We start from the raw sequence: 24298 nt of genomic DNA, 5'->3' as shown, positions 1-24298 counted from the left end.
GACAGGGAGCCTCTTGGGCCAAATCGACTCCGGGCACGGTGTACCCCGAGCCAAGCAGAATCAGGGCGGGGTCACCCGGAGTGGAGCTGACTCCGGGCGGAGTGGCTCCAAAGTGGAGCAGACACGGGGCGGGGCGCACTCGGGGCGCAGCAGCTCGGGGCGTGGTCAGGGCGGGGCCGGCGGCGGGAAGACGGAAGAACTCTTTGGACCAGGAGCCCCTAGTTCTCACTTGTAAGATCCCGCAGCCACCTGGCCTGGCACGCCCGGGACTACAGAATGGAGGCCGGGCTGCTGTGGTTCTGCAACTGGAGCACGCTGGGCGTGTGCGCCGCCCTCAAGCTGCCGCAGATCTACGCGCAGCTGGCGGCACGCAGCGCGCGGGGCATCAGCCTCCCTAGTTTACTTTTGGAGCTGGCGGGGTAAGGCCCCGGGAGACCTGCGAGGAATTGGGAGTCCGGGAGGCCAAGGGTTAACTCGGGGGGTGCGCGGGGCTAGGAGGCGCTTCTCCGGGCGCTCCCACCCACCTCCTCTGCTCCTTCCTAAGTCCCGGGAGGTACGAGTTGCTTATAACTCCATATTATAGATTCAGCGGAGTCAGCACCGCCTCCTCCTCCGCCCCGACCCCCCCATCCTTTTAGCTACCACGTTCTGGCCGCGGGCGAAGCCATTTGCACCTGCAGTCCCTTGTCCCTAACTTCACCTGGCACCACCCAGATTTTTTTTTTTTTTCTTGCCTAGAGTCCCCCGCCTTTAAACAGGTTGGGCTGAGATCTGAGTTGCAAGATTTGAAGATTCCATGTGGGAAGGAGGGGGAACTCGGGTCGACGTTTGAAAGTTGGGCTGGGGTCCAACACGCAGGGATGGGCAGCGACTACTGGGGGAGCCAAGTTCTTTGTGGTCCAGGCTAAGTACTTAAGAGTAAGGGACAAGTTGTTCTAACTTTGGTTGGGAAAAAACTAACGGAAAACACGTTTCTGGGTCCCACGATCTTGCACCAGTCAGAGCCCTCCTCCGTTTGACACCAGCTCCAACTCGCTGTCACCCACTGGTCTTGGAGGGGCGCGCCCATCTGATGGGGGTGGGCTCTGGTCGGTTGGTTGCGTAGTACAAACATGTGCATTTTAGAGTGGAAGGGAGAGACAGGCAGGGTGAGTCAGAGTGAAGGATGCAGAAGTGGCCGTCTGGCTGGGGCAGCGGATGCGGGTTTGTGAAGGCAGGAATGCTGTTTGGGCTCTGGCTTGCTAACTTCTTCACCGGCATCCGAAAGCAGAGGCTTCAGGGTGCAGACTGCATAGAAAGTTCACGGGACGCCTACGGAGCGCCAACCCACATCCGTATGCTGTAGCTCATTCAATCAGGAACCGTCTTAAATCCCCAGGGGAAAACAGCTCTGGCCATAGGGATTCCGGATCCCTGGGATCCGGAAGGGTTTTGCAGTCCGCAGAACAGATAAAGTAGGCTCTTTCTGGAACTCCTAATGGCCTCCCTCCCTCCCTTCGAGGCAGTGGGCGGGTAGTGCAGCCGACCTCTGTAATTAGGTCTGGCAGCTCTCAGGCCAGAAGGCGTGAGTGAGTTCATGCTCCACCACTGAAATCCAAGTTTTTTTTATCCCTACGCTTCAGTTCGTGAGAACTTTCTGAAGGTTCCCTTGGGGCCCCTACACGAATTGTTTTTTACATACTCACTGCAGCTTTAGGTCAGAGTGGTTTTAATCCTGAGGTAGGGACAATAGGAATGGGAGGAGTAACCCAGCCAAACCCAGCCGGTCTACTTCTGGCTCCTCTCTCCTCCCCTCATCTCGCTCCCTTCCCCCTCCTTCTTCCTGCATGGGCAGGGTGGTCACTACAATTCTGCTTCCCTTTTCTGCCTTGCTTGCTTGCTTGCCTGCCTGACCCTTACTGGCCAGATAGGCTCTGAGGCATCAGGAAGATGCTGAAGGCCACCACCCTCAGACAGCCGGCATCCTCCTGCCTCGAGGGCACAGACCCTCCTTAGATTTCTATCTGAGCGCTCAAACTCTAAAATCATGATTTGAGGGAATTGGATCTTGGTCAGAGCCTATTTTAGCGACTACAGAGACTCCATGCCTAGTTGACAGTTGCTTTTTACAGGAATCTTGAAAACAGAGAAGTAGGTACTCATAATCCCAAGGGCACAGGGGGATGTTTGGGTCCTCTCAAAAGCACAGCAGCAGCTAGGGCAACTTCTGGTTGTGAGACTCTCCATTTTATCCTTGAATTCTCACGTACCTGTGTCTTCTTTGGATCTTAGTTTCCCCAAGTGATCTCTATGATGTGGAAGGCAGTGTAGGTGACCCCTGAAGGTGTTTAACTGATACTCAAGGACTCTTGGACATGCCATATGGGTCTCTGCCAACACCCCCAAAGGTCTATCCTCGGATCAATCACAAGAATGGTGAAGACCACGCAGACTAGTGCTGGGTGCCAGTGTCTGGGCTCTGGCAGGTTACAGGGTGGGCTGTGAATATCTGCCCATCCCATCTCCAGGTTCCTGGTCTTCCTTCGTTACCAGTGTTACTACGGGAACCCATTGCTCACCTACCTGGAATACCCCATTCTCATTGCACAAGGTAACTGGCCCTCCCGTCCCCAGCCTGCCCTCCTGCTGCCCTGCCCATCTCACAGGGCCTCTATCTTTCAGACATTGTCCTCCTGCTCTTCGTCTTTCATTTCAATGGGAACGTGAAGCAAGCCTTGCCCTACATGGCTGTGTATCCTTCCTGCATCTGAGCTGTAGATAGAGGTGGAGGGGCTAAGGAAGGGGGCTCAGTGGTGGCATACAAGAGGCTCTGGAGTCTGCCCTCTACACTGAAAAAGAAAAAATAGGATTTGGGATGTTTTTTGCTAATACATACATGAAACAGGTTCCTTTTTTATTTTTAACTAAAAAAGACCCACAAATGCAAACCTTGACACGAACCTTAGGTTAGTACAGTTGCTGCCAGAGGTATCCCTGTAATGGGGTGCTCCACTGCCCTCCAAGACCCCAGTGGGGTGTAGATTTGCTGTGTCCCTGTTGAACTTGAGAAGTGTGTAGTTACCCTGCTAAGAGCAACGCGCTCCACCTGTGCTTATCTTGGGCACTCCTTCCTTCCAAGTTCATGTCCCCAGGGGATTAATAACATGAGAGTGCCTGGCACCAAGTCACATGCCGGACGCACCTGGCAGGTGCTTGTCACTGGGTAGGCATGAGCCGGATGGTGGCCTTTTTTTTCCTAATCACACTCCTATGCAAAACCAATTTAGAGGCTGAACCTTGTCATCCAGGTGGCTGAGTTGGCTTGGAGGCTTACAGTGCAGAATGGCCAGCCATCAGACTACATGTTCTATGCAAAGGGTGAGGTTTCTCACCAGCCCTTTTTGTAAAAAAATTTTGAATTTCATATCCCTTCAAAGGCTAGAAAGTGTTTGCATGGCAGTGGCAGTCGGCCAATCCTGCTGCCTCCAAGACATGACCACACAGCTGTCCTAAAGCAACAGACCCCAGGGCTTGGGCAAGTCTTGATCAGAAGCTGTCTCAGATGGCAAATAGCCAACCGGCTCAGGTTCCCCTCCCTCCATAGAAAGAGGGAGAGCATAGCTGTGCTCCACTTCTGTCCTGAAACTAGTTTCAAGGGGGTGTTGCCTTCATTTCCCCCATGTAGCTGAGGTTGACCTTGATCTTCTGATCAAGCCTCCACTTACCCAGATGCTGGAATTACAGACACATGCCACTACATTTTGCATAGAGCATGCTTTGGTAAGAGTTTAACACAGTTGGATGCTAGCCATTGCTGCCTCCTAAGGCTGGCCATCTCTGGAGTAATCCCTTCACCTACTTAATGTAACCATTGTTTTCAGCCACCTTTGGGTTTCTTGTCTGTGCTGGCTTCGTGTGGAAGGTAGGCAAGGCGAGGAATGAAACCCAAAGTAAAGCAGTGGGAAGTGACTGGTTCCCCCCAGCCATTCCTGCCTGACCATCCCCCCCACCCCCCAGCCCTCATAGCTTGATCTTTCTGCTCTGGTTCAGCCCTTTTGTTTCATATAGTCACTGAGCTTCCTACACAAGCCTGATGGAAAATGGTTCCTCCTTACCTAGCATTGCACACCTCTCCTTTCTTGTAAGTGCTCAGTTTTGACGATGCATTAGAGATGTCTACATGGTCAGAAAAACAGCAGAAAGGGGAGGGACTGGAGAGGCTGCTCTTCCAAAGGACCCAGGTTCATTTCCCAGCACCCACATGGCAGCTTGCAACTGTCTATAACTCCAGTTCCAGGAGATCGGACACCCTCAAACAGACACACATGCAGGCAAAATACCAATGCACACAAAACAAAAATAAATTATTAACAAAAAGAAACCAGCAGACAGTACAGCCCTATGAATATTCCCAGTCCCAGGTTACAGTCTATGAGCGCAGGTCTGCGTGCAAAGCCCTGCATCTTTCCCAAACTGGACACTGTCTGGCAGAAGTCACCCCCTCCCCTCAGCCTCTGTGTCAAATCCTGTGGTCTGACTTGGTCTGTGAAGGACAAGATGGGAAGGGTGGGTGGGCCTGCCAATGACTCACTGCTGCATCCCTTAGCACTTGACCAGATTTGTGTCTTCTTGGTTCATCCTCAGCCTGCAGAAATGGATCATCGACTTGGCCATGGTGAGTGGTACCACTAACAGAGAGAATGAAATAGCAGATACCTTCTCCTTGCCCCGACATTGCTTTAGAGCAGTGGTCCTCTGCAGGGAACCATGGAGTTGGTTGGCTTGGCCTAGCCGCCTTGAGAGGCAGGTTAGAGTCCAAGGTACAATGTGCCTTTCAGTTCCTGAGAGACAATGCAGTCCCTCAGGCAGTGAAACATTCAGGCTGTCTTTCTCTTGTTCCCTCAGTAGTCAAGGAAGCATGGAAACTTGATAGAACAATGGGCCTTGGACATTTATCTCACCAATCTTGTGTATCCTGTATAGTTTGTAAACGTCTTGGTATCCTGGCAGCTACAACTGTATTGATCCTGGCAACTGCCACTATAGTCTGTTTCTGATAAAGACATAGAGTCTGATTGCTCTCAATAAAATGGCCACAGCTTAAGTTTTGCTGTGAACCCTCCAACCGGCCTGGTTTCATTCCTCATTATCAGGTGACCTTGGCCAAGTAAGTAAGCAAGGATGCCTAGAGTTCTCAACTTGCCTAATGATGTGACCCTTTAATATAGCTCATTTGTGGTGACCCCAATCTAAAATTTCATTGCTTCTTTATACCTATCATTTTGCTAGTTATAAATAGTAATACAAATATCTGATATGCAGGATATCTGATATGTGACCCCCTCCCACACACAAAGAGGTTATGACCCACAGGTTGAGAACCACTACTTTAGTGCACTGGGGGCTGGGGTTCACTTACTCTTTGCAGCTGTGCTGAGGATGAAAAGGCAATGCCAGCCAATTATTAGAAGACATTCTTGAAAGGTTTTTGTTTTGGGGCTCAATGGGAGCACTAAGATGGGCTGCCCTCCTGATTTATTTGTGTATGGGGGGTGGGGCTACATGCAGGCATTTGCAGTAGTCAGTTATCTCCTTCCATTTTGTGGGTTTCAGGGACTGGACTTAGGTCATTAGGCCCCAAAGCAATCTTTCCCACCCACTGAACCATCTTGCCATCCCTGACAGCTTAATTTTTAAGGAATTAACCTTCCCATTTCCTTCCACTCTGACCCCTGCTTCAATCCCTCAACAAGCACTTACTGTGCACCTGCTCTCTGGCAGACTCGGGAACTGGTACTTTTCGTGGCCACATTGCAGCTTCTTCCCAGTCCCTTGCCTGCACTGGACTGTTTTGTAGGAAAAACACGATGCTTTCCCTTGACTGTATGTTGACACTACCAGGGTTCCCTTAGGGCCCAGTCCCAGACTACCCCTTCATTTCAAGGGTGGCCTTGTTCGTGAAAAACAAACACTCCAAGTAGCTTGTCCATTCAGACATGGCTGTGTCATAACCCAGCCATGGTGGCTCTCCCTTCTTGGCCCCTCACAACAACAGTGACCTGGCCTGGTCCCCTTCCTTTGCTTTATCCAGCATCCCAATTTTTCAAGAGCCTTTTTCACAGGCTTCCCTGCTTGGGGTTAGCATTCCTGCAGGTCATCTGTACCCAGTTCCCACTGTAACTTTTGTCAGTTTAGGTTTGCCAATGACATTGCTTCTTCTGCCCAGAGACACTGACACTCCTTGCTCCATGATTCTTCCCTGTGTAGCTCCATCTCTCACCCACAAGGACTTCTGGAGGTCAGCTAGGTAGGTGCCTGCAGCAGGATTGCCCCAGCAGGAAGCAGAGCAGGTACTACAGAGCCTGTCAAGGGCCCTGTGACTGCCACTCATGCAAAGCCAGTCCCACCCCATTTCCATGCAGTATACCTGAAATTTCACTATAGATCAGGGTCTCTATACCATTCACTTGGTTCTCTTACCTGGCTTTCAAACACATCCTTTTCTGTGGTCCTTCTGATCCTTTCTGCTTCATCTCCCTGACTTCTTGTGTGCTGCTCATGCTACCTTACTCAGCCTGGGTGACTGTAGGGCCCTCCCTCTGGTCTGTCTGAGGCAAGCAGCTCAGTCAGAGATGGGGCCTGGTTGGTCAACAGCCAGTTTGCAAGGCTTTCTTACCTGAGTGGTAACAGAAGACCAAACTCAGGACAGGGAATAGACATAAGGCTCCTGTGGCTTCAGTGTAGAAGTTGGTCAGTTCAGTGCCATGCTGGATACAGTACCTCTATACTGGGGAGGGGAGGGGACAGGGTGGGCCTGCAGCCAGGTCTCTGATTCTTCAACTAGCTTTGGCCAGTCCACTCCCCACCACAGAGGGAGCTGAGAGTCATTCTTCACCAAGTTGATGTTTCAAACCTTGGCAGGTTGGGTATTGCTGGACTTGAAAGTTTTGGCTTAAATAGCGCTGTATCTGGGCTGACAAGATGACTCACTGGTTAAAGGTGCTTACTGCCAAGCCTGAAGACCTGAGTTCAATCCCCAGGATCACATGGTGGAAGAACTGGCTCCCATGAGTTGTGTCCCCTCCCCAGAGGAAAAAAAAAATTGTGTGTGTCTAAGAGAGAGAGAATGAGAGTGAGAGAGAACGCACTATACACAGTACCTTTTAGGCTCTTGACTTTTTTTCCCACAACAGAACTTATGCACAGTCATCAGTGCAGCCAGTAAATTTGTCCAGCTGCAGTATTTGTGGAAGGCACAGGACTCTGGAGCTGTGAGCGCACTAACCTGGGGCCTCTCTGTGTACACCTGTGCAAGTAAGATCACCACTCGCTGGGGACTGGGCTTCATCACTATCGGGGTCTTTCTGGTGTTAACTGACTGTCCGAGATCTTTTTCATACTAATACTTTTATAATTATTCAATAGAACCTGTATACAAGGGGGTATATTGCGGGCTGTGGCTGACTTAAGTATTGGCTCAACTGTTACCCAGGTCCTGTTGGGGTTGTCAATGGAGAAAGCAACTAAGCAAAACAAAAGCAATCAAACAAAAATCACCCTGGTTAGACAAGAAAAGCTTGTCTTCACCAATTCAGTTTTCTTACCTATGAAAAATGGAGTGGACTTTAATGCTTACAGAATTTCTGCCACATGCCTTTAATCACAGTATCTGGAAGCAGAGGTAGGTGGGTAGCTCTGGGAGTTCAAGGCCAGCCAGTGATTCACAGTGAGACCCTGTCTCAAAAAACATTTTTAAAACATTATTTTTGTTTCTTAGTTTTATGTATTGGGTGTTTTGCCTAAATTTGTGTATGTGTACCACATACGTGCCTGGTGCCCTCAGAGGCAAGAGGGAGTGAGATCCTTTGGGACTGGGGTTATATGCTCCCACGTGGGTGCTGGGAAGCAAATCCAGGTCCTCTGGAAGAGGAGTCAGTGCTTTTAACCACCGAGCCACCTCTCTAGCCTATCTACCTATATCTTCATGTGTGTGTGATATACACACACACAGACATATACTTTTAAATTAGTGAAAGCCTGTTTTCAGCTAAACTGCCTAGAACTCAAGGTTGGTTTTTTTAGGGTGAGCACATAGAGACAGGAGCCCTCCCTGGCAATGCTGAGCTACTCTTGCAAATCACTTCGCTTTTTTGAGCAGCTTCTATATGACTGGGCCACATTACATGGCTGCTCATTAGATGGTTACACAATACAGTATTAAAAAGGGGCCCATCAACATCATTCAAGAAGATACTATATAGCATTACAGTAAAATGGAAAAGAATGACCTAAACAGAAATATCAAAATGTGTGAGAAGTAATTTACTATTATGAATTTTCTTTTACAGCAAGAATAATAACAACTTTAATGACCACCAATGATTTGACAAGTAAGCAGAAACTTTTGACTTCCTGTTTGCATTTTTTGGTGAGACTTGGGTATCCACCTGGAACCCATTATAAAGCTTAACAGATCCATTTAGTTTAACTGGACTATGGATTCAGAACAAAATAGTATAAATTTAGTTTTCAACAGTGACTGTCTGTATTAAGCATCTATTCCTTGCATTCTCTGGAGAGTCGATTCTCATCCTGGAGTTTCTACTTCCACAGGGCAATTAACTGCTGAAATTATGCTGTGAAGTGGGTTTTCATAGCAGGGCTGCTGGGTGTGGTGGCATGCACCTGTAGTCCCATTTACTTAACCAGCTGAGGCAAAAGAGCCAGGCTAGCCTGGGAGCAGCAGGGAAGGTAGCTGAAGGAGCCCTGCCTACTCTGAGGGCGCGGAGAGCATTATCTGCTGAGCAGCAAGGTTTTACAAGCTGAGTAAGGATTTGATCAGGGGAGCAACATTTAACGTGACCAGGGCATGGGAGGCAGGGAGCTGTGAGAGAGGGAAGGAGAGGAGATAAGTGAGGCTACAGCAGTCTATAGACTCCTACAGGAGAACTATAGACATGCCTTTGAGACCTCCAACAGTGTTTTAAAGCAGCGGTTCAAGTAGCACCATGTGCTATGTGTTCACAGGGACACGGGTAGGAGTGTGTGTGTGCGCACATGCATGTGTGCACATGCAAAAAAGCTAAGAAAATATTTTGGTTACTTAAAGAGATTAATTAACCCCTTGGGCTGTTCTTAATTTGCAACACAGCATCTTTGGAAAGTGAAAATAACAGAAACCTATCCAATGATTGGCAAATATCCTCAGCACTAGAATTGAGAAAGCAAGCTGCAGAAGTCCCTTCTGTCAACACTGACTTTAGTTATAGCACTCAGGATGCAGAGGTAGGCTGATCTGAATTCAAGGCAAACCAGGTTACATAAAGTTTCAGAACAGCCAGGGCTACATAAAGAGACCCTGTCCAAAAAAAAAAGAAAACAAAGAAAGACATAGCTCAAGAGAGAGAGAGAGATAGAGAGCGAGAGAGTGCTAGTATGCCATATGTATCTACGGCATACTTGGTAAGGTGGCTTGCCTTGCAATGGGAGGAGCCCTGGCTTTAATCCGCAACACATCCTAAAATTGTAATTCCAGCACTTGGGATGCAGAAGTAGGACAGTCAGTTTAAAGTAATCCTCAACTACGTAAGAGTTTGAGTCAGGAAGACCTGTCATGAAACAAACACAAGCCTTCATGTTTTAAAGGACAAGTTAGGTCACTGTTCTCATGATCTAACAGTCACATTTTCTGTGGCCACTTCATTATACAACATGTACTGACTGACACAGGGCTGCTGTCTCAGAAATAATTTCATGAGATGAGGTCTCTGCTGTGTTGCCCAGGTTCGCTTTTCACTGGGGCCTCAATTCCCTCAGCCTCCCTCATGGTTCCGTGGGTACACTTTACTGGAATGTTCTTTGCAGAACGCAGCACTCTGAGATGCTCATGTCCTGGAGGCGTAAGCAAAGGGGTCTTAGTTACACTTCTTAGCCAGAGCCATAATACTTCAGTGAAGTACCAAGGATGCATGGCTGGGTGCTCAGGTATTTCCATAGGAAAGCCCTTGGTCTGGAAATACCTGGAAACACCACTGTCCTCACACTCTTGTTTTGTCTGGGGGTCAGGATGAAACCTTGCGTAAGTTTCTACTTAAGGCAGTATAATGTCTAGTTCTTTTTAATGTTAGAACTTTCTTTTTATTTCTTTCAGTTCTTATCCGTTTTGTGATCATGTTGGCTTTAAATATATGGGTAACAGCAACAGTACTTCACTACCGGAAGCCTGTCACCAAGGCTGAATGACAGCCTTTCTACACACAGCGACTTCAAATGACTCAACCAGGGGATGCACCGTTGCTTTGTGTTCCTACATTTAAAATCTTTTACTAGTCAACGATGTTCAGGAACCTTAAATCATGCTTGTAAAAAGCCACTTAGCTGGATATGGAAGTGCAAACCTACAATCCCAGCACTTTGGAGTCTGAGGTAGCCTGGGCTACACAGCAGACTCAGAGAAGAAAGACAAGGAGGGAGGGGAGAGTCACTATTTAAAATGCCAACTTCCTTTCCCCCACTCTTTAGGCTGTGGGAGGGCTCAGACACTGAGTTTGTGTGTGTGTTTTTCTGTCCTGCTAAAGTCTCGCTACATAGCCCAAGGTATCAATGGGCACGCTGGACTAGAGCGCAATGATGAAAGCTACCCAAGGCCATCTTGACTCAAAGTCATGATTACGCTCTCGCTCAAGAGCCAGCCATATCTACACTGCGGCTTTCAGAACCTTAAACAGTTTTCCCACCAGAAGTGAGGTGTGCCCAGTCAGAAGTGGAACTGTTTGCACCTGGGCAGTTTAACTCTTCCATCAACAAGAGCTTGGCCTTGTATGTCATAATGCGGCGTGCCATCCCCTCATGCCAAGCAGTGCTACTGAACTGTGCACAGATGCAACTAGGTTAATATACTAAGCAGTGCTCCGACACTTCACAGTGTGCCTCAATGGGTTCTTAAACAGAGCCCGATCTGTTTAGATGACGAAATCCCAATGGTCTTCCTGGATTAAGCACAATGCTGCCATGTTTTAAGGGCTATACCTCACAGTTACCACTGCTGGAATTTAATAGAGGTTTTAACTACTAGAAGGTATACAGTAAGGAATATTGCTGAGTCCTACCCAATTCTTACTATATATCTTACCAATATCTTACTAACGTAACATATCTTAAGCATTGTTGGTTACAGTACTTCCTCTGATGTTTTATAAACCCAACATTTAAAAACTCACTTTCTTCTTCTATGTGAATGTCATTATCATGGTATATTCCAAGTAAGTAAATGATGTTTACTGGAAAATGTTTAGTTTCCTATGTAAAATAAACTTTCATTTATTGAACCCCACTGAATCTTAAACTGTCATGAATTTTCAATTAGGCAGGTACAGCACCTTAGCAAGACAGCTTATCTTGTTAGGTAGATTGCCCTGGACCCAGGAGAGAAATACTACATCTAAACATAAATCATTCTATGGTTATTTCAACCATTGTCAGAAAACAAAACCCAAGTTCATCCTTCCTCACACACACTGACAATCTATTAATTTAATATAATTTGTGGTCTTTACCCCAACAAGTGTTTTAGATATTTTACCACTACTTAAAGCATTTCTTTTAACTTAAAAACGAAGAAGAGAAGAAAGAAGAAGGACGAGGAGGAGACCATTACCCTTTTGTAGCCCAAGCTGGCTCAAACTCATCTTTCTGCCTCTATCTCTTCAGCATATTTTACCAGCATACATCACCACAACTGGCCATTTCCCTCTAGTGAAGGAACATCTGAGTTGCTGCAGCATCTCAAATTATCATCCTATTTCAAACTAACAATCCCTGTAAGGTTGCTACAGTCCCCACTTTACAAGTCAATGTGCTGCCACTCAAAACACCCAACCACAGACCTGATGGCAGCCCTGGATTACCAGTAAGGAACCTTCTAAAGACTGCCATCACACTATTTTCTGACAGAAAGGCACCCTGTGTCCTCTCCCTTCCCACCTAAAACCAGACATTTAAGTCCACAGGCAGAATCCTGGGCCAAACTCTCCAGGAACTAAGGCAGAAGTGGTTTTACTACGATGACATCCCCATTTTCTCTTGGCACTTTTTGAAGAGACAGGTTAAAAAGCTGCAGTTCATTCACAACTATTTCACAGGAAAAGATGCTGACATCTTAGTTTCTTTTATTTATTTTTTTAAACAAAAAGCAGGCATAAAAATACAATTACATTACTACAAAGATGCAATAAAATAAAAAATAAATCAAGAAGATATGATTTTTTTTGTTGGGAGGGGGCAGCTGGTCCAGGATGACTCTCTAAATCATGCAGTTTATAACTTATTACAGTTCCAAACAAATGTCACCACAGTGAAGGGAACAAGGCAAGGGCCCAGGGCACAATACTCAGCACTGTCACACAGTGCTTGTCAAAGTGCTTTAACATTGGCTGTGGCACCTCCATGAGCCCAGGGGAGCTGAAGCCACCTTCAGGCAGGAAAGGAGACTCAGTAGCATAAAGGGCTTGAGACACTCGGAAGCTACTTGCTCTACTTGAGAGTTTCAACATGCTACTTAGAGCATCACTGTAAGGTTTCTTAATGTCTGAGTTCCCTACTTAACCCTGGGATCCTAACAGACCGACAGCAGCAGCATGGTGTTTTCAGCTGGTTTGGCAGCCTCGAGCATATCTCACTAGGATCATAAAACTAATGAAAGGCCCCTCTAGGGCCTGTAGCCTCTCAAAGGCTGGCCACAAACCCCAGCCTTCCCTTGGGATCACTAACTCACTTATTTAGCTGGTTAGGGAATTTCAAACTTTCAGAAAGTTTTTTTGTTTGTTTGGTTTTACTCTTGCTTTTAGATAATGTTACTGAAAATTAATGCTTAAAAATTAATTTTACATTAATTTTCAACAGTAATACTGGTAACTTAAAATTTTCTTTTACTTCTTTTTTTTGTTTCCACAAAGCAAAAGTACAGCATCCAACTAAAGAAATCCAGGATTCCCTGTCTTTTAGGTCTCAACTGGATTATTTATAGCTCTGGGAGAAACTGAGCAAAGGAACAATATCTGCTCTGATTAGCATTTATCTTGAAGGTTTGGGGGCCTCAAGAAAAAGTGAAACTGGCATAAAATTAGGTACTCTTGTAATCTGTTGGATTGGGGGGGGTGGCAGGTACATGCAAATGACAAGAGGAAAAGCAAATGCTTCCCTAAGGTCACGTGTTTTTTCACATGCAATTCTGTCAGCTGGACAAATGACCTTATAAATCCTTATTAAACCATATGTGAAGAAGCTCCATGGAGAGATTTTTCACCCCTCAGAATGTTTTATTCCCCTGAATCCTTCACATCAATTGCCTTGCACAGTTGCATTACAACATGATTCTTCAAACTCTTAATACATATATACACACAGCATCCAAAATTTAACTTTTTACTTTTTTTTACTTCAATTATTCATGTGTAAACTTGACATTATTTCACCTTAATAAAGTTTATTTAAAAATATATATATATATATATACTCTCCAATTCAGAATAGGATAGAACCTTCCATAGTGTAACAAAATCTTTATATAAAATATTAAATCAGTCTCCTTTTAAACAACTCTAATGAATGGAAATAGTTCTTCTATATAAATTTTATATATTTTCATTTTTAAATCTGAAGGAGGGAGGGAGAGAGGGAGGAAAGAAGAGAGAGAAAGGGAGGAAGGGAGGGAAGGAAAAGAGAGGGAAGAAAGGAAGGAAGGAAGGAAGCTGGGTATCAAACGAGAGCTGCAGTGCACAGCTACTTCCAGGAAAATGGCCTGCACAGACAGCATGAAAGATGCAACTGGGCTATCTGAAGGTCACAGAACTGGATTTAGTATATCAATGGGCCGAAGGCCACTATTTCCACAATAGCATCTATAACAAGGATTAAACTTTTTACAACATCTCTACACTGACCCCAGAGGGAAGCAATAAAAAATGTTTACTGGCTTCACTGTAGTATCAGGCAAACATTTCACTACCATAGTGAACTTCTCATATGTACAGAGCCTGCTGCCGCCCACTGCTGTGCACTTCAGCACACCTACCTGGGCCAGCAGCATGGCAGGATAGCTCCTACCTGTTCTCTAACCTCAGCAGCATTTAATAATAATAAAAAACAAACTAACCATTTCTGAGGCTGCCTCTTCCCAGATATCAAAGTTGAAATACTGCCACATACAGTTGTTTGTTTTAGGAACACATTTAAATATTTAAAATATATCTACAGTACATGTTAGTTTTCTTTATATTTGAGACAATTTCTGAATCTTGAATGAAAATGTGAAAAAAAAATTGTCTTTACCATAAATAAAAATACATCTAGGATAACCAGCAAATTCAAAATTCTGTAGTCACATACTAGCTGAAGTCTGTAAAAAGGGATGAAAAAAATAACAGATGTACATCACACACATTAGTTTCAATATAATCCATTATTGTTTCTATGACCAAATACATTAAAAACCGTTATACATCAAATAGGCTGACACTGATATAGCTACTACATGTAAAATGGTGCACTACTTTCCCCACAAAGCAAGCTGCATCTTAAGAGCTGGTAAACTTGTTCTTTTCTTAAATATAGAAAAGGGTTGAGATTTGGGGGAAAGAAAATTAAATTAAGGCATTCAAAATGGGTAAAGTTGCCTACCATAAGCATTAGGAAACTGGAATAATTAACTTCAAACTTTGTTACAGTTACTGTTTACATAAACATGCATCTCCTATCAGGTACATGAATGAAGGATATAAACTCCAACATTATGGCTTTATACAAGTGCATAGTTGCAACTGAATGATGTCTGATTAATGTGTATAAAAAATAAAATGGTAAGTTAAAAAAAAACTTGCAGTATTACAGTACAATGTTTGTGTGTGTGTGTGTATATATATGTGTGTGTGTATATGTATATATGAGTTGAGCCTCATATATATATCTATATACACACAAACACACACACATATATTAGGCTCAACTCATATGTACATACATACATGAACACAACATCATGGTCACTCCTTAGAGATGCAGTCAGCATCACTATAGTGGGATCCACTCCCAAATTCTTCTGGCTAATGTGCTGGTGAAAACCCTCTGTTGAAGCTGACATGTGATTTCTTTAAACTCTTCTCAATCCTGTACAATGTAGTGTGACTGCCAAGAGGTTTATGAAGCACATCTGGAAGGGTTGCGCGACACCTTTACTCACCAATCACTGTTCGCTCAACTTGTTTCAAAACAGCCCAGAAAACCTCTCCATGATTTGTAATTATTTCATGGGGGAAGAAAGCACGCACATGTGTGTGCGTGCGCGCATGTATGTGTGTGATCAGTCTCTCGGTAAAATATAGCTTTTTAGTTATGTTTTAAGATCATATTTCAGTCTTGTGGCTGGATGAATATAATCATCTTCAATAACTGCTTTCACAGAAGGCAGTTAGCTAGAAAGGGAAGAAAAATAATATTAGTTGATACAGTTAAATAAAAAAAAGTTAAATTCCCTGAAAAAGTATTTCATTTTTATCATTAAGCTGTATTTCCTCTGTATTTCTAAAACGCAATTCATGCATTAACATACTCAACTGTATTACTTTTCTTAGTTTTAGGTACATGCAATTACATTCTTTCTAAAGCCAACAATCGCCTTTCTAAGTCCCACACTGGCCACCAACATTCGATGCAGTTAACAGGCACTATTAAAGTTAAAAGAAAGCACTACAGGGCCTTTTATGGTGCTGAACTACTCGCTGCCTTATGTGGCTGAAAGCATTATTTATGGTCAGCCTCTATATAGCTGTAGGACCTCAAGCCATATTTTTTCATATCTATAAAATAGAAATAAAGGGCTAGACTTTAGCCACTAGAGTACAGCTCAGGGGTCCAACACTTGCCTAGCAAGCCCAAGACCCTGGGCTCTATCCTCTTTACCACAAAACACAACAAAGAAACTACAAGAGAAATAAACACACTGTAGTATACCTATGTAAAGACAATCACAAGCCTGGATATAGAGGTTACAGTATTACATGATGTAGGTACATGCCCTCACAACATGCTCAGTTGACACATTACTTTTTTCATTGTTTATTCATTCACTTCACATTCTTATGTGTCTATTCTATGTGAAGATTTAAAGTCATGAGGTTTAATTTTCATTCAACCTCGTTATTAAGCAAACCACTTTACATTCTCCTGTTCTGTTCTCTGAGGCAGGGTCTCATTACCAGCCTTGACTGGTATAGCTCTCACAAGCCTCTCCTGCTATCTGGGAGGAAAACTGCAGCCTTGCATATTTCAATGCCTAGTGCTCTTTTTGAGACAAGTTCTCATGTAGCCTAGACAGGCCTCAAATTCACTATGTAACTGGAAGATGACCCCCACCCTCACCCCACAAGTGCTGGAATTCAAAGTGGGCCACAATGCCTGGGGCTTCACATTTCCAAGTCACTTCCTTTCTTTTAGCAAGAGTAATGTTAAATTTTTACGACATCACAAAGACAAATCAGAAAAAGCTACTTCATTGCACCGTATCAGACTTATAAAGTTTTTATGGCTTTAATTCTTGCAAGTTAGAAAGAAGGAAGGAGAAAAACATAGAGAAAACAAAGAAACAAACCCATGCTATGTTCACAAACTAGTCTGAGATTGAAAACACTGTTAAGTTTTAATTCTCTGAATATAATTTCTATAGAATGAAACAAAGGTTTGTTTCCTTTTTTTAAGATTTATGTATTTATTATTTATACGGTATTCTGCCTGCATGTGGATCTGCAGGCCAGAGGAGGGCACCAGATCTCATTATAGATGGTACGAGCCACCATGTGGTTGCTGGGAATTGAACTCAGAACCTCTGGAAGAATAGTCAGTGCTCTTAACCTCTGAGTCATCTCTCCAGCCCACCCTTTCTTTATTTCTACACGCTTAATTCTAAGATAAAGTATCTTAATTCCAATAATACTGGAATATTTATAGCCAATAAAAAAATCTGAATATAGCCAGTCCAGCGGTAGTGGAGCACGCCTTTAATCCCAGACCTCAGGAGACAAAGGCAGGTATATCTCAGTGAGTTAGAGGCCAGCCTGGTCTACAAAGTGAGTTCCAATATAGCCAGGGCTACATAGAAAAACCCTGTCTTGAAAAACTAAACAAACAAAAAGAATCTGAACATAGCATTTCACTTTTAGACTTGCCATGGCAATTCTAGTTAGAAATATTGTTTCTGAAAACTAGTTTTTAAGCATACCCTATTAAAAACATTATAAAATTTCAAAACTAGTCCAACAAAAAAGAGACAAGGAAAGACTAAGTGCAAACCACATGCACTAGATGGAAGTACTAAAAACTCATTCATTTTTTTGATTTACCCATTTATTTCTTCAGAAATCAAAAACATCGTCATCATCATCATCACCATCAACATCATCAAATGACCAATCCCATTCTTTAAATGCCAAATCAAGCAATCTGTAACAGGAGGTTCAGAAGTTTATATGCTCTATCCTTTATAAACTGCAGACTGTAGCGCTGTGGCTAGAAGGTGCTCTATGCGCTCGAAGTTCCCCTTCAGGAGCAGAGTGGCAACAGTTCAGATGGAAGCACCAGGGAAGTTTTTCCACTGGGGTATGCAGGTGTGGTCATGTTGGCCAGGCACACTACAGAAGGGCTCTCTGGAAAGAACTCAAGACAAATTCTGTCTGGGCAAAGAACATAATTTGCTCTTCGCACTCATTCCTACTGTCCAGATAAAGATGTAGCTACCCTGATTCTCAATGTGAGAAAGTTGTTGTTTAATAAATAACACCATAAACGATAAACAACAACAGAAACACAGCTTTCTCAATTCCAGAAGTACATCTACCTGCTGAGTGGGTCAATAGCTACGTTGTAATAGGGAACAAGAGACAGCCACAGGCATGTTAAATGGCACTGTCAACTTAACTTGGCTAAATAAATTAAACATAAACCAGAGCATGAATCATGTTTTCTTTTCAATATTTTAATTTTTATTTTATGTGCATTGGTGTTTTGTTTGTATGTCTGTGTGAGAGTGTCAGATCCATTCCAACTAGAGATACAGATAGCTGTGAGATGCTGTGGGTGCTAGAAGCCCAGGTCCCCTAGAAGAGCAGCCAGTGGTCTTAACTGCTGAGTCATCTCTTCAGCCCCTCATGTTTTTTTATTAAAAAAAATAATTAATACTCTAGCTTCTCCAGATTATACAAACCTTCTGCTTTTTTAAAAATTACATTCATTTATTTATTTATTGTGTGTGTGTGTGTGTGTGTGTGTGTGTATACACATGCCATGAGTGGACTGAAGGAATGAATGAGAAATTGCCTGCAGGTCAGGACAATTTATGCAAATACTATCTCTTCTACCATATGGGTTTGAACTTTTATCCACTGAGCCTGACCAGTTCGTTCCAATTGAACAACCTATACTGTAACATTGCAGTCACCTTTATTTAAAGCAGGGAGGTGGGGTAAGCCTTTAATTATTCATAACTGTGATGCTCATGAATTTCTGCCAAAGAACTTTCTGGTCCCCAAGGTTACACCTGTGGTTACATTGTCAGTGGCTCTAAAGTTGAGTGTATAAGATTTATCTATTAAGTACTCTCAGACCTCATTCTGACATCTGGATATGACTGAACAGGAGTAGAAAAAGGCCTCAGTATTTACATATTTAACTAACCTGAATAATTTTTCTTTTTGTTTCTGTTTTTCACATAGGTCTAATCTAGCCTAGGATGGCTTCAAACTAGGCTTAGCTTTGAACTCCTGATCCTCCTGCCGCTGCTTCACAAGTGCTAGGATTACAGGCATGTCCTACCATGTCCAACTAACCAGAGTGATTTTTGATATAGATGGTAAACTTTGGGAAATTATTCTGACACTCTGAAAAGTATGAAAGTTCAACATCTGCCAACATCCCCTTCAAAGTGCCCAGCACTATAAGCCATGGAAGGAAAAGAAAGGAGACAGATTATAAACTTAACATAGATAAACCAATCCGAATTACTCTTTCAAAAGTGTTGAATATTTGAAAGGCTGAAATCTTCCAAATTTCCTGAGTATCTAAGTAAACTCTATTTACAGATATTTTAAAGAAATCTGTATTTTATGCCCTTTTGAAGCCTTTGAGATGTGTGCCAGTACCACAGCTGTGTGACCTGTGTGTGTGTATTGGGTATGTCTTTCTCTATTACTTAATGCCTTATTTCCTTGAGAGAGGACCTCTCACTAGACTTGAAGCTCAACACTTTGGCTAGGCTGCTTGGCTAGTAAATTCCCAGGACCCTATTCTGGTACCTAATGCTGGTCTTACAGGTATGTGCTATCACACAGAAGTTTTACTTGGGACACTGGGAATGGAACTCAGGTGTCATGATTGCACATGTCCTCTTACCAACTGGGCCATTTCCCTTCCAATACTGCAATTTTATATTTAAAACTATACACTACATTATTAGTGCAAAATATAAGACCTCTCTAAAAACCTCTCCTTCATTCTCTTCCATTCAGTCAGCTAATTTTGGTTATTTCAAGTTAAAAATACCATCTTTCTGAACTCAGGCTTTTTTTTTTTTTTCTTTACTTTTTTTTCTATGAGAACTCAATTTAGATGTTTGGTAAGTTATTGAAAAACTTAAATTTAAACAATTAAGTCAAAGTTATTTAGCAAATTCCACCATCCTTTTTTCGTTGGATTCAGGCTTCGTCTCCATGTCACTTTATCATTTTCTATCAGCTGCTACTCTGTCCTCTCCCAGACTCAGCACAACATAAAATTACAAATAGAATTTGTGGTTTTAATATAATTCCTTTGCTAAATAAGGCTGTTTTTTCTTCTTTTAAAAACATGGTCTCAATAGCACTGCCTGGTCTAGAGCTCAGTATGTAGACCTTGAACTCACAGAGATCTGCCTGCTGCCGCTGCCTTTCAAGGGCTATGATTAAAGGCATGCACCACCTGACCAAGAGAATACTATAAAAGCAGCACTTCCAAGTCCATTTTTAAACTATCAATTTCTGCTCACATCATCATCAAACAGTGGAATTTACAGCTAAAGGTGAAGACTCTGAAACCTGGTCTGATGCTCACAACTATGACCTTGGGCACATCGTTCTTGGGAGGCAGAAGCAGGCAGATCTCTGTGTGGATATAACCCTTAGATCTCTTTGTTGGAAACGTGATCCCCAGGTAGCAATGCTGAGAAACAGATCCTAAGAAGATAACTGAGTCATTTAATGAATGAATCAGTTCCTTGGAAGTAGTTCTGTTATACAGAGCAAGCTTTCTTGGGCAAGCTTTCTGTGTCTTGTGACAGGAAGTCCTCAGCCAGGTTATGGTGCAAATGGCCCTCACTGGATGCTAGTGCCATGCTTTTTAGATGTGCTAGCCTCCAATCTGAGGTGCTGAGTACAAGCCCTAGGAGAGTGTAATTAGGTACTGAAACAGTATGTTTGCATTAACAGTTGTACAATACTGATCACAGAAACTTAAATTTCAGATATTTTACACAAAGCACACACAAAATAGCCTTCAGTGCCTCTCAATTCTTTTAAGGTTAAAAAAATTTTTAAATTATGTATGTGTGTGTGTGTCTGTACTTATGTGCAAATAGGTGCAGTTGTTAAAGTCCAGAAAAGGGTAATGGATACCCCAGCCCTGGGGTAACAGGCAGTTGTGAGCCTCCTGAAGCAAGTGCTGGAAACTAACTTCATCCTCTCCAAGAGTAGTAGGAGTTGGCTGTAACTGCTGAGCCACCTCTCTAGCCCCCTTTAAACATGTTTTTACATATCTGTGTGTGTGTGTGCACATTCCTAAATCGAACCTGCTCAGTAAGTACCTTTTGAGTCTTTAGTTTAAGTACTATCATGTGGTCACTATTTTACATTAATCTTACGATTTTATTTTTCTTTTGTGACAAGATCTCACTATGTAGCTCTGGCTGTCCTGGAACTTAATATGTAGACCAAGCTGGACCCAAACTCACAGAGATCCTCCTGCCCCTGCCTCCTGAGTGCTGGGACTAAAGGCATGTCCCACCATGCTCACTAATTTTATCATGTTTGCACACATAAAATATCCAACCATTTTGCTGCTGAAACACCAATTCTACCTTTGTCATTCTAAATGATTTCCTTGAGCTATTACTTCCAGAAAGTTTCATATGCAAAGTTTGTGGTCTGATAAAGTCAGTGTACATTATCATTCATATGCTGAAGGTCCTATGTTAGGCAAGAAGATGGCTGAAATCAGATCCCTGACCTTGGTTAATGCTTTGTCCATTAGCTAACCAACCTTCACATTCAATGAGAAACAATGTTTAGAAATGCCATAGTACCTAATAGAAAATGGCTCTTCTGAATCCAAATGCATAATGAAATGAAGTCAGTGCAGCCATATGAGAAATTCAGTGTTTCTTAGTACCAAGGTCATTCTGACCTCCCTCCACACCACCACTTCAATTATAAGCATTGCCCACGTCACTCTGTATGTGCACTTACAAGCTGAACTGTATTGCTCTTTAAGTCACAAACACTGTTTTGCACTTATGGATGTGAATTAAAACTAAAGCTTCTTTCAGTTCTGCCTCTCGGATCACCTAAGTAAAAGAAGCGTGCAACATGTGTGATTACCTATGTGACAGTCTATTTGTAATCTTAATGCCATCTTCCAAACCACTAATCAGTCCATGTGCTTATTAAAGATGAAAATACTATGATTATATAGCAAAGTAATAAAATATCACTTTTAAATTTTGGTTGTATTTAATATGTATAACTTATAAAATATATTTTTACCATATCAGTGAATAAGACATGTTTACTATAAGTTTAAAATATTTGGTTCCCAATGACTCATTAAAGTATCAAGCAAAGGAAAATTATAGTTATCAAAGTTTTTAGCCTAAATAGAAAAGGGAATTTCTTAAAAAGCAGCTTCAACTTTTACCATATTTCATTGATTACCTTGGTTTGTTTGGAGCAAGCTGTCGACTGGGCCGCCGGATGGACTGGTTTTGTTGTATTTTCATTGAGGTTCTAGGGGATGATCGAGCAAAAGGGTCTGGAGCTGGAGGCTTTTTAGGTATTTTTTTCACCAACCGACTAACCCACTTCTGCTGTTCTTCTGTTGAATTCGCTAATAACAACAGATTCTTTGCCGATGATATATCATAATAAACTATAAAAATAATCATTTGAAATGAATTAATGTGCTTAAAATGATCCAAGCCCAAGAAAAGCACAGCAAGAGCTTCCTAACTTACCTTTACAAGGTGCTATTATCTCTTCCTTTTTGTCCATGTGATCTTTATGACATTTAATGTGGCACCGACGACACTCCAGAGCAGGGGGAGGCTTGAACATGTGCCACAGCGGCTTCATACAGGCTTCACAGTTGGTTGGGAAGTGATAAAGAGTAGGAATAAACTCATGTCCTTTGTGGCAAATATAATTAGATTTTTCTCCCACTGGTTCCACTGGAAATTCTGGTTCCTTCTTACTTTCTCCTTCATTGGCATACAGAATCTATAAACACCAAGAGGACAGGAATGACTGTTACACACTAAAGATATATTTTACAAATATTTTTCTTGCATGTATGTATGTGTACCATATATACGTCTGGTACTTTCAGAAGTCAGAAAAGGGCATCAATCCCCTAAAAGTGCAATAGAGATGGTTGTGAGCCACCACAGGGGTACTGAGAACCAAAACCCGTCTTATTCTTAACTGCTGAGTCATCTCTCCAGGACCCACATTATGTTATTTTTATTATCAACTGATAAATTACTCATATTCTGATAAATCACCCAATGAGAGCAAAATGAAGTTGAGGTTCAAACCTAAGCAGATTTACCTGATGAAAGGTTTATGTAAGCCACAAGTATGGCTCACTAGAATGCATAAAAGCCTGAAACTAATTTTCCACTTCGTGGGAAGACAGAGCTCATGTAAGAGACATGAGACTGTTGCTTTGCTTCACACTAAACAGGATCTCCTTATTTATAGCATCTTTTATTTTGCTATAGCAAAACTATCAGAATAGGCCAACAAAAGGCAAATTTACACTTAATTAGGTAGGTTTTTCCTTCACTCCTGTGGGACCACATTTAGGGCTAGAAGTATAGTTCATTGGAAGGTCAAAGCTCTGTTTTCAGTCTTCCGTGTCCCTCCTTATCCAAACAAACAACAAAAGTCTGATAAGAGAACTATCCTAATTGTTGTTTATACTCCTGAATAATAGAAGAGTGGGTGAACTGTATGCACATTTTCATTTTACAAGTCTGGAGAGTAGAGGGATAAAAGAAATATGCAAATAAATGCCCAAATAAAAGAGCATAAGCACTTGAGGGTGGGAGGAAAGACAGTAACTCCCTTAAGGTGGATTAGGTACCTTAAGGTAAAACAGTAGCTGGTTTTTCTTTTTCAGACAGGGTTTCTCTGTGTAGCCTTGGATGTCCTAGATTCACTTTGTAGACAGCCTGGCCTCGAATTCACAGAGATCTGCCTGCCTCTGCCTCCTAAGTGCTGGGATTACAGTCGTACACCACCACCCTTGGCTGGGCACAGTTGTCTTTATACAGAACTCTTAATAAATTTTTAAGTGTGTATTTGTGTGCCTGTGCACAAGTGCCCATTGTGGTCAGAGGGGGCACTGGAACCTATGGAGCTGGAGTTCGAGGTGTCAGTGAGCCACCTGCTGTCAATGGTCATTTCATGGAACAGTAAAAGCTCTTTAACCACCTAGGCATCTATCTCTCCAGAAATTATGGTCTGGAAAACTTTTAAATGGAAACAATAAAAGGAAAAGCTTGGCCTCAGTTTAAATAAAAAGCAAAAGTGCCACAGCTTTCAACTTGTTACTTGACTTTTTAAAATTTCCAGAGTTAGAGAATAAAACCAAAACAGAAATAAGTTCACATTCTAAAAAACAATAGCCAATCTTGTACAATGGGTAACAATGGCCAGAAGCACAGGACAAGCAACACCCAATTGTCCCAATTGGGGCTGGGACAGAAAAGTAATGCGACAAAGGCCGAGGCCAATGAAGAAAGAAATTTAAAACATGTCACACGTGAACCTCTAACAAGGAAAAAACATGCAATGTGTTTACCTGGAATATCCTTGGAATTTCCTTAGCATCTGCTCTGTATACATCTGTCTGGGTAACAGGTCGAACATGAAACAGCTTGCTATAGAAGATTTTTAAGTAAAGGAATAAGTAAAATATTAGCCAAGAATTATACTACATTGGTATCTTGTATCAGATGCTAAAAATC

General features: G+C 42.7%; 2 protein-coding genes across 2 annotated transcripts in view; one reads left to right on the top strand and one right to left on the bottom strand.

Annotated features, from left to right (window-relative positions):
• Positions 1-114: 114 nt before the first annotated feature.
• Slc66a3 (solute carrier family 66 member 3) lies at positions 115-11311 on the top strand. The gene is made up of 7 exons (XM_021628238.2): positions 115-419; positions 2508-2590; positions 2662-2731; positions 4597-4654; positions 7173-7293; positions 8328-8369; positions 10130-11311. Exons 1-7 carry the CDS (start codon positions 277-279, stop codon positions 10219-10221), a joined length of 609 nt encoding a protein of 202 aa, XP_021483913.1. The 5' UTR covers positions 115-276; the 3' UTR covers positions 10222-11311.
• An 818-nt stretch (positions 11312-12129) lies between these two features.
• The window catches only part of Rock2 (Rho associated coiled-coil containing protein kinase 2), a 94891-nt gene continuing 82722 nt past the window's right edge, over positions 12130-24298 (bottom strand). The window contains exons 29-32 of the mRNA XM_060366174.1: positions 24133-24211; positions 22283-22544; positions 21984-22197; positions 12130-15446 (exon numbers count right to left, since the gene is read on the bottom strand). Coding sequence (XP_060222157.1) covers positions 15443-15446; positions 21984-22197; positions 22283-22544; positions 24133-24211 — 559 coding nt within the window. The 3' untranslated portion in view covers positions 12130-15442. The remainder of the gene's footprint in view (positions 15447-21983; positions 22198-22282; positions 22545-24132; positions 24212-24298) is intronic.

This window comes from Meriones unguiculatus, chromosome 1 (assembly GCF_030254825.1).
Source record: "Meriones unguiculatus strain TT.TT164.6M chromosome 1, Bangor_MerUng_6.1, whole genome shotgun sequence".
In the NCBI taxonomy this organism is placed as follows: Eukaryota; Metazoa; Chordata; class Mammalia; order Rodentia; family Muridae; genus Meriones; species Meriones unguiculatus.
This window is presented reverse-complemented; position numbering and strand designations above follow the sequence as displayed.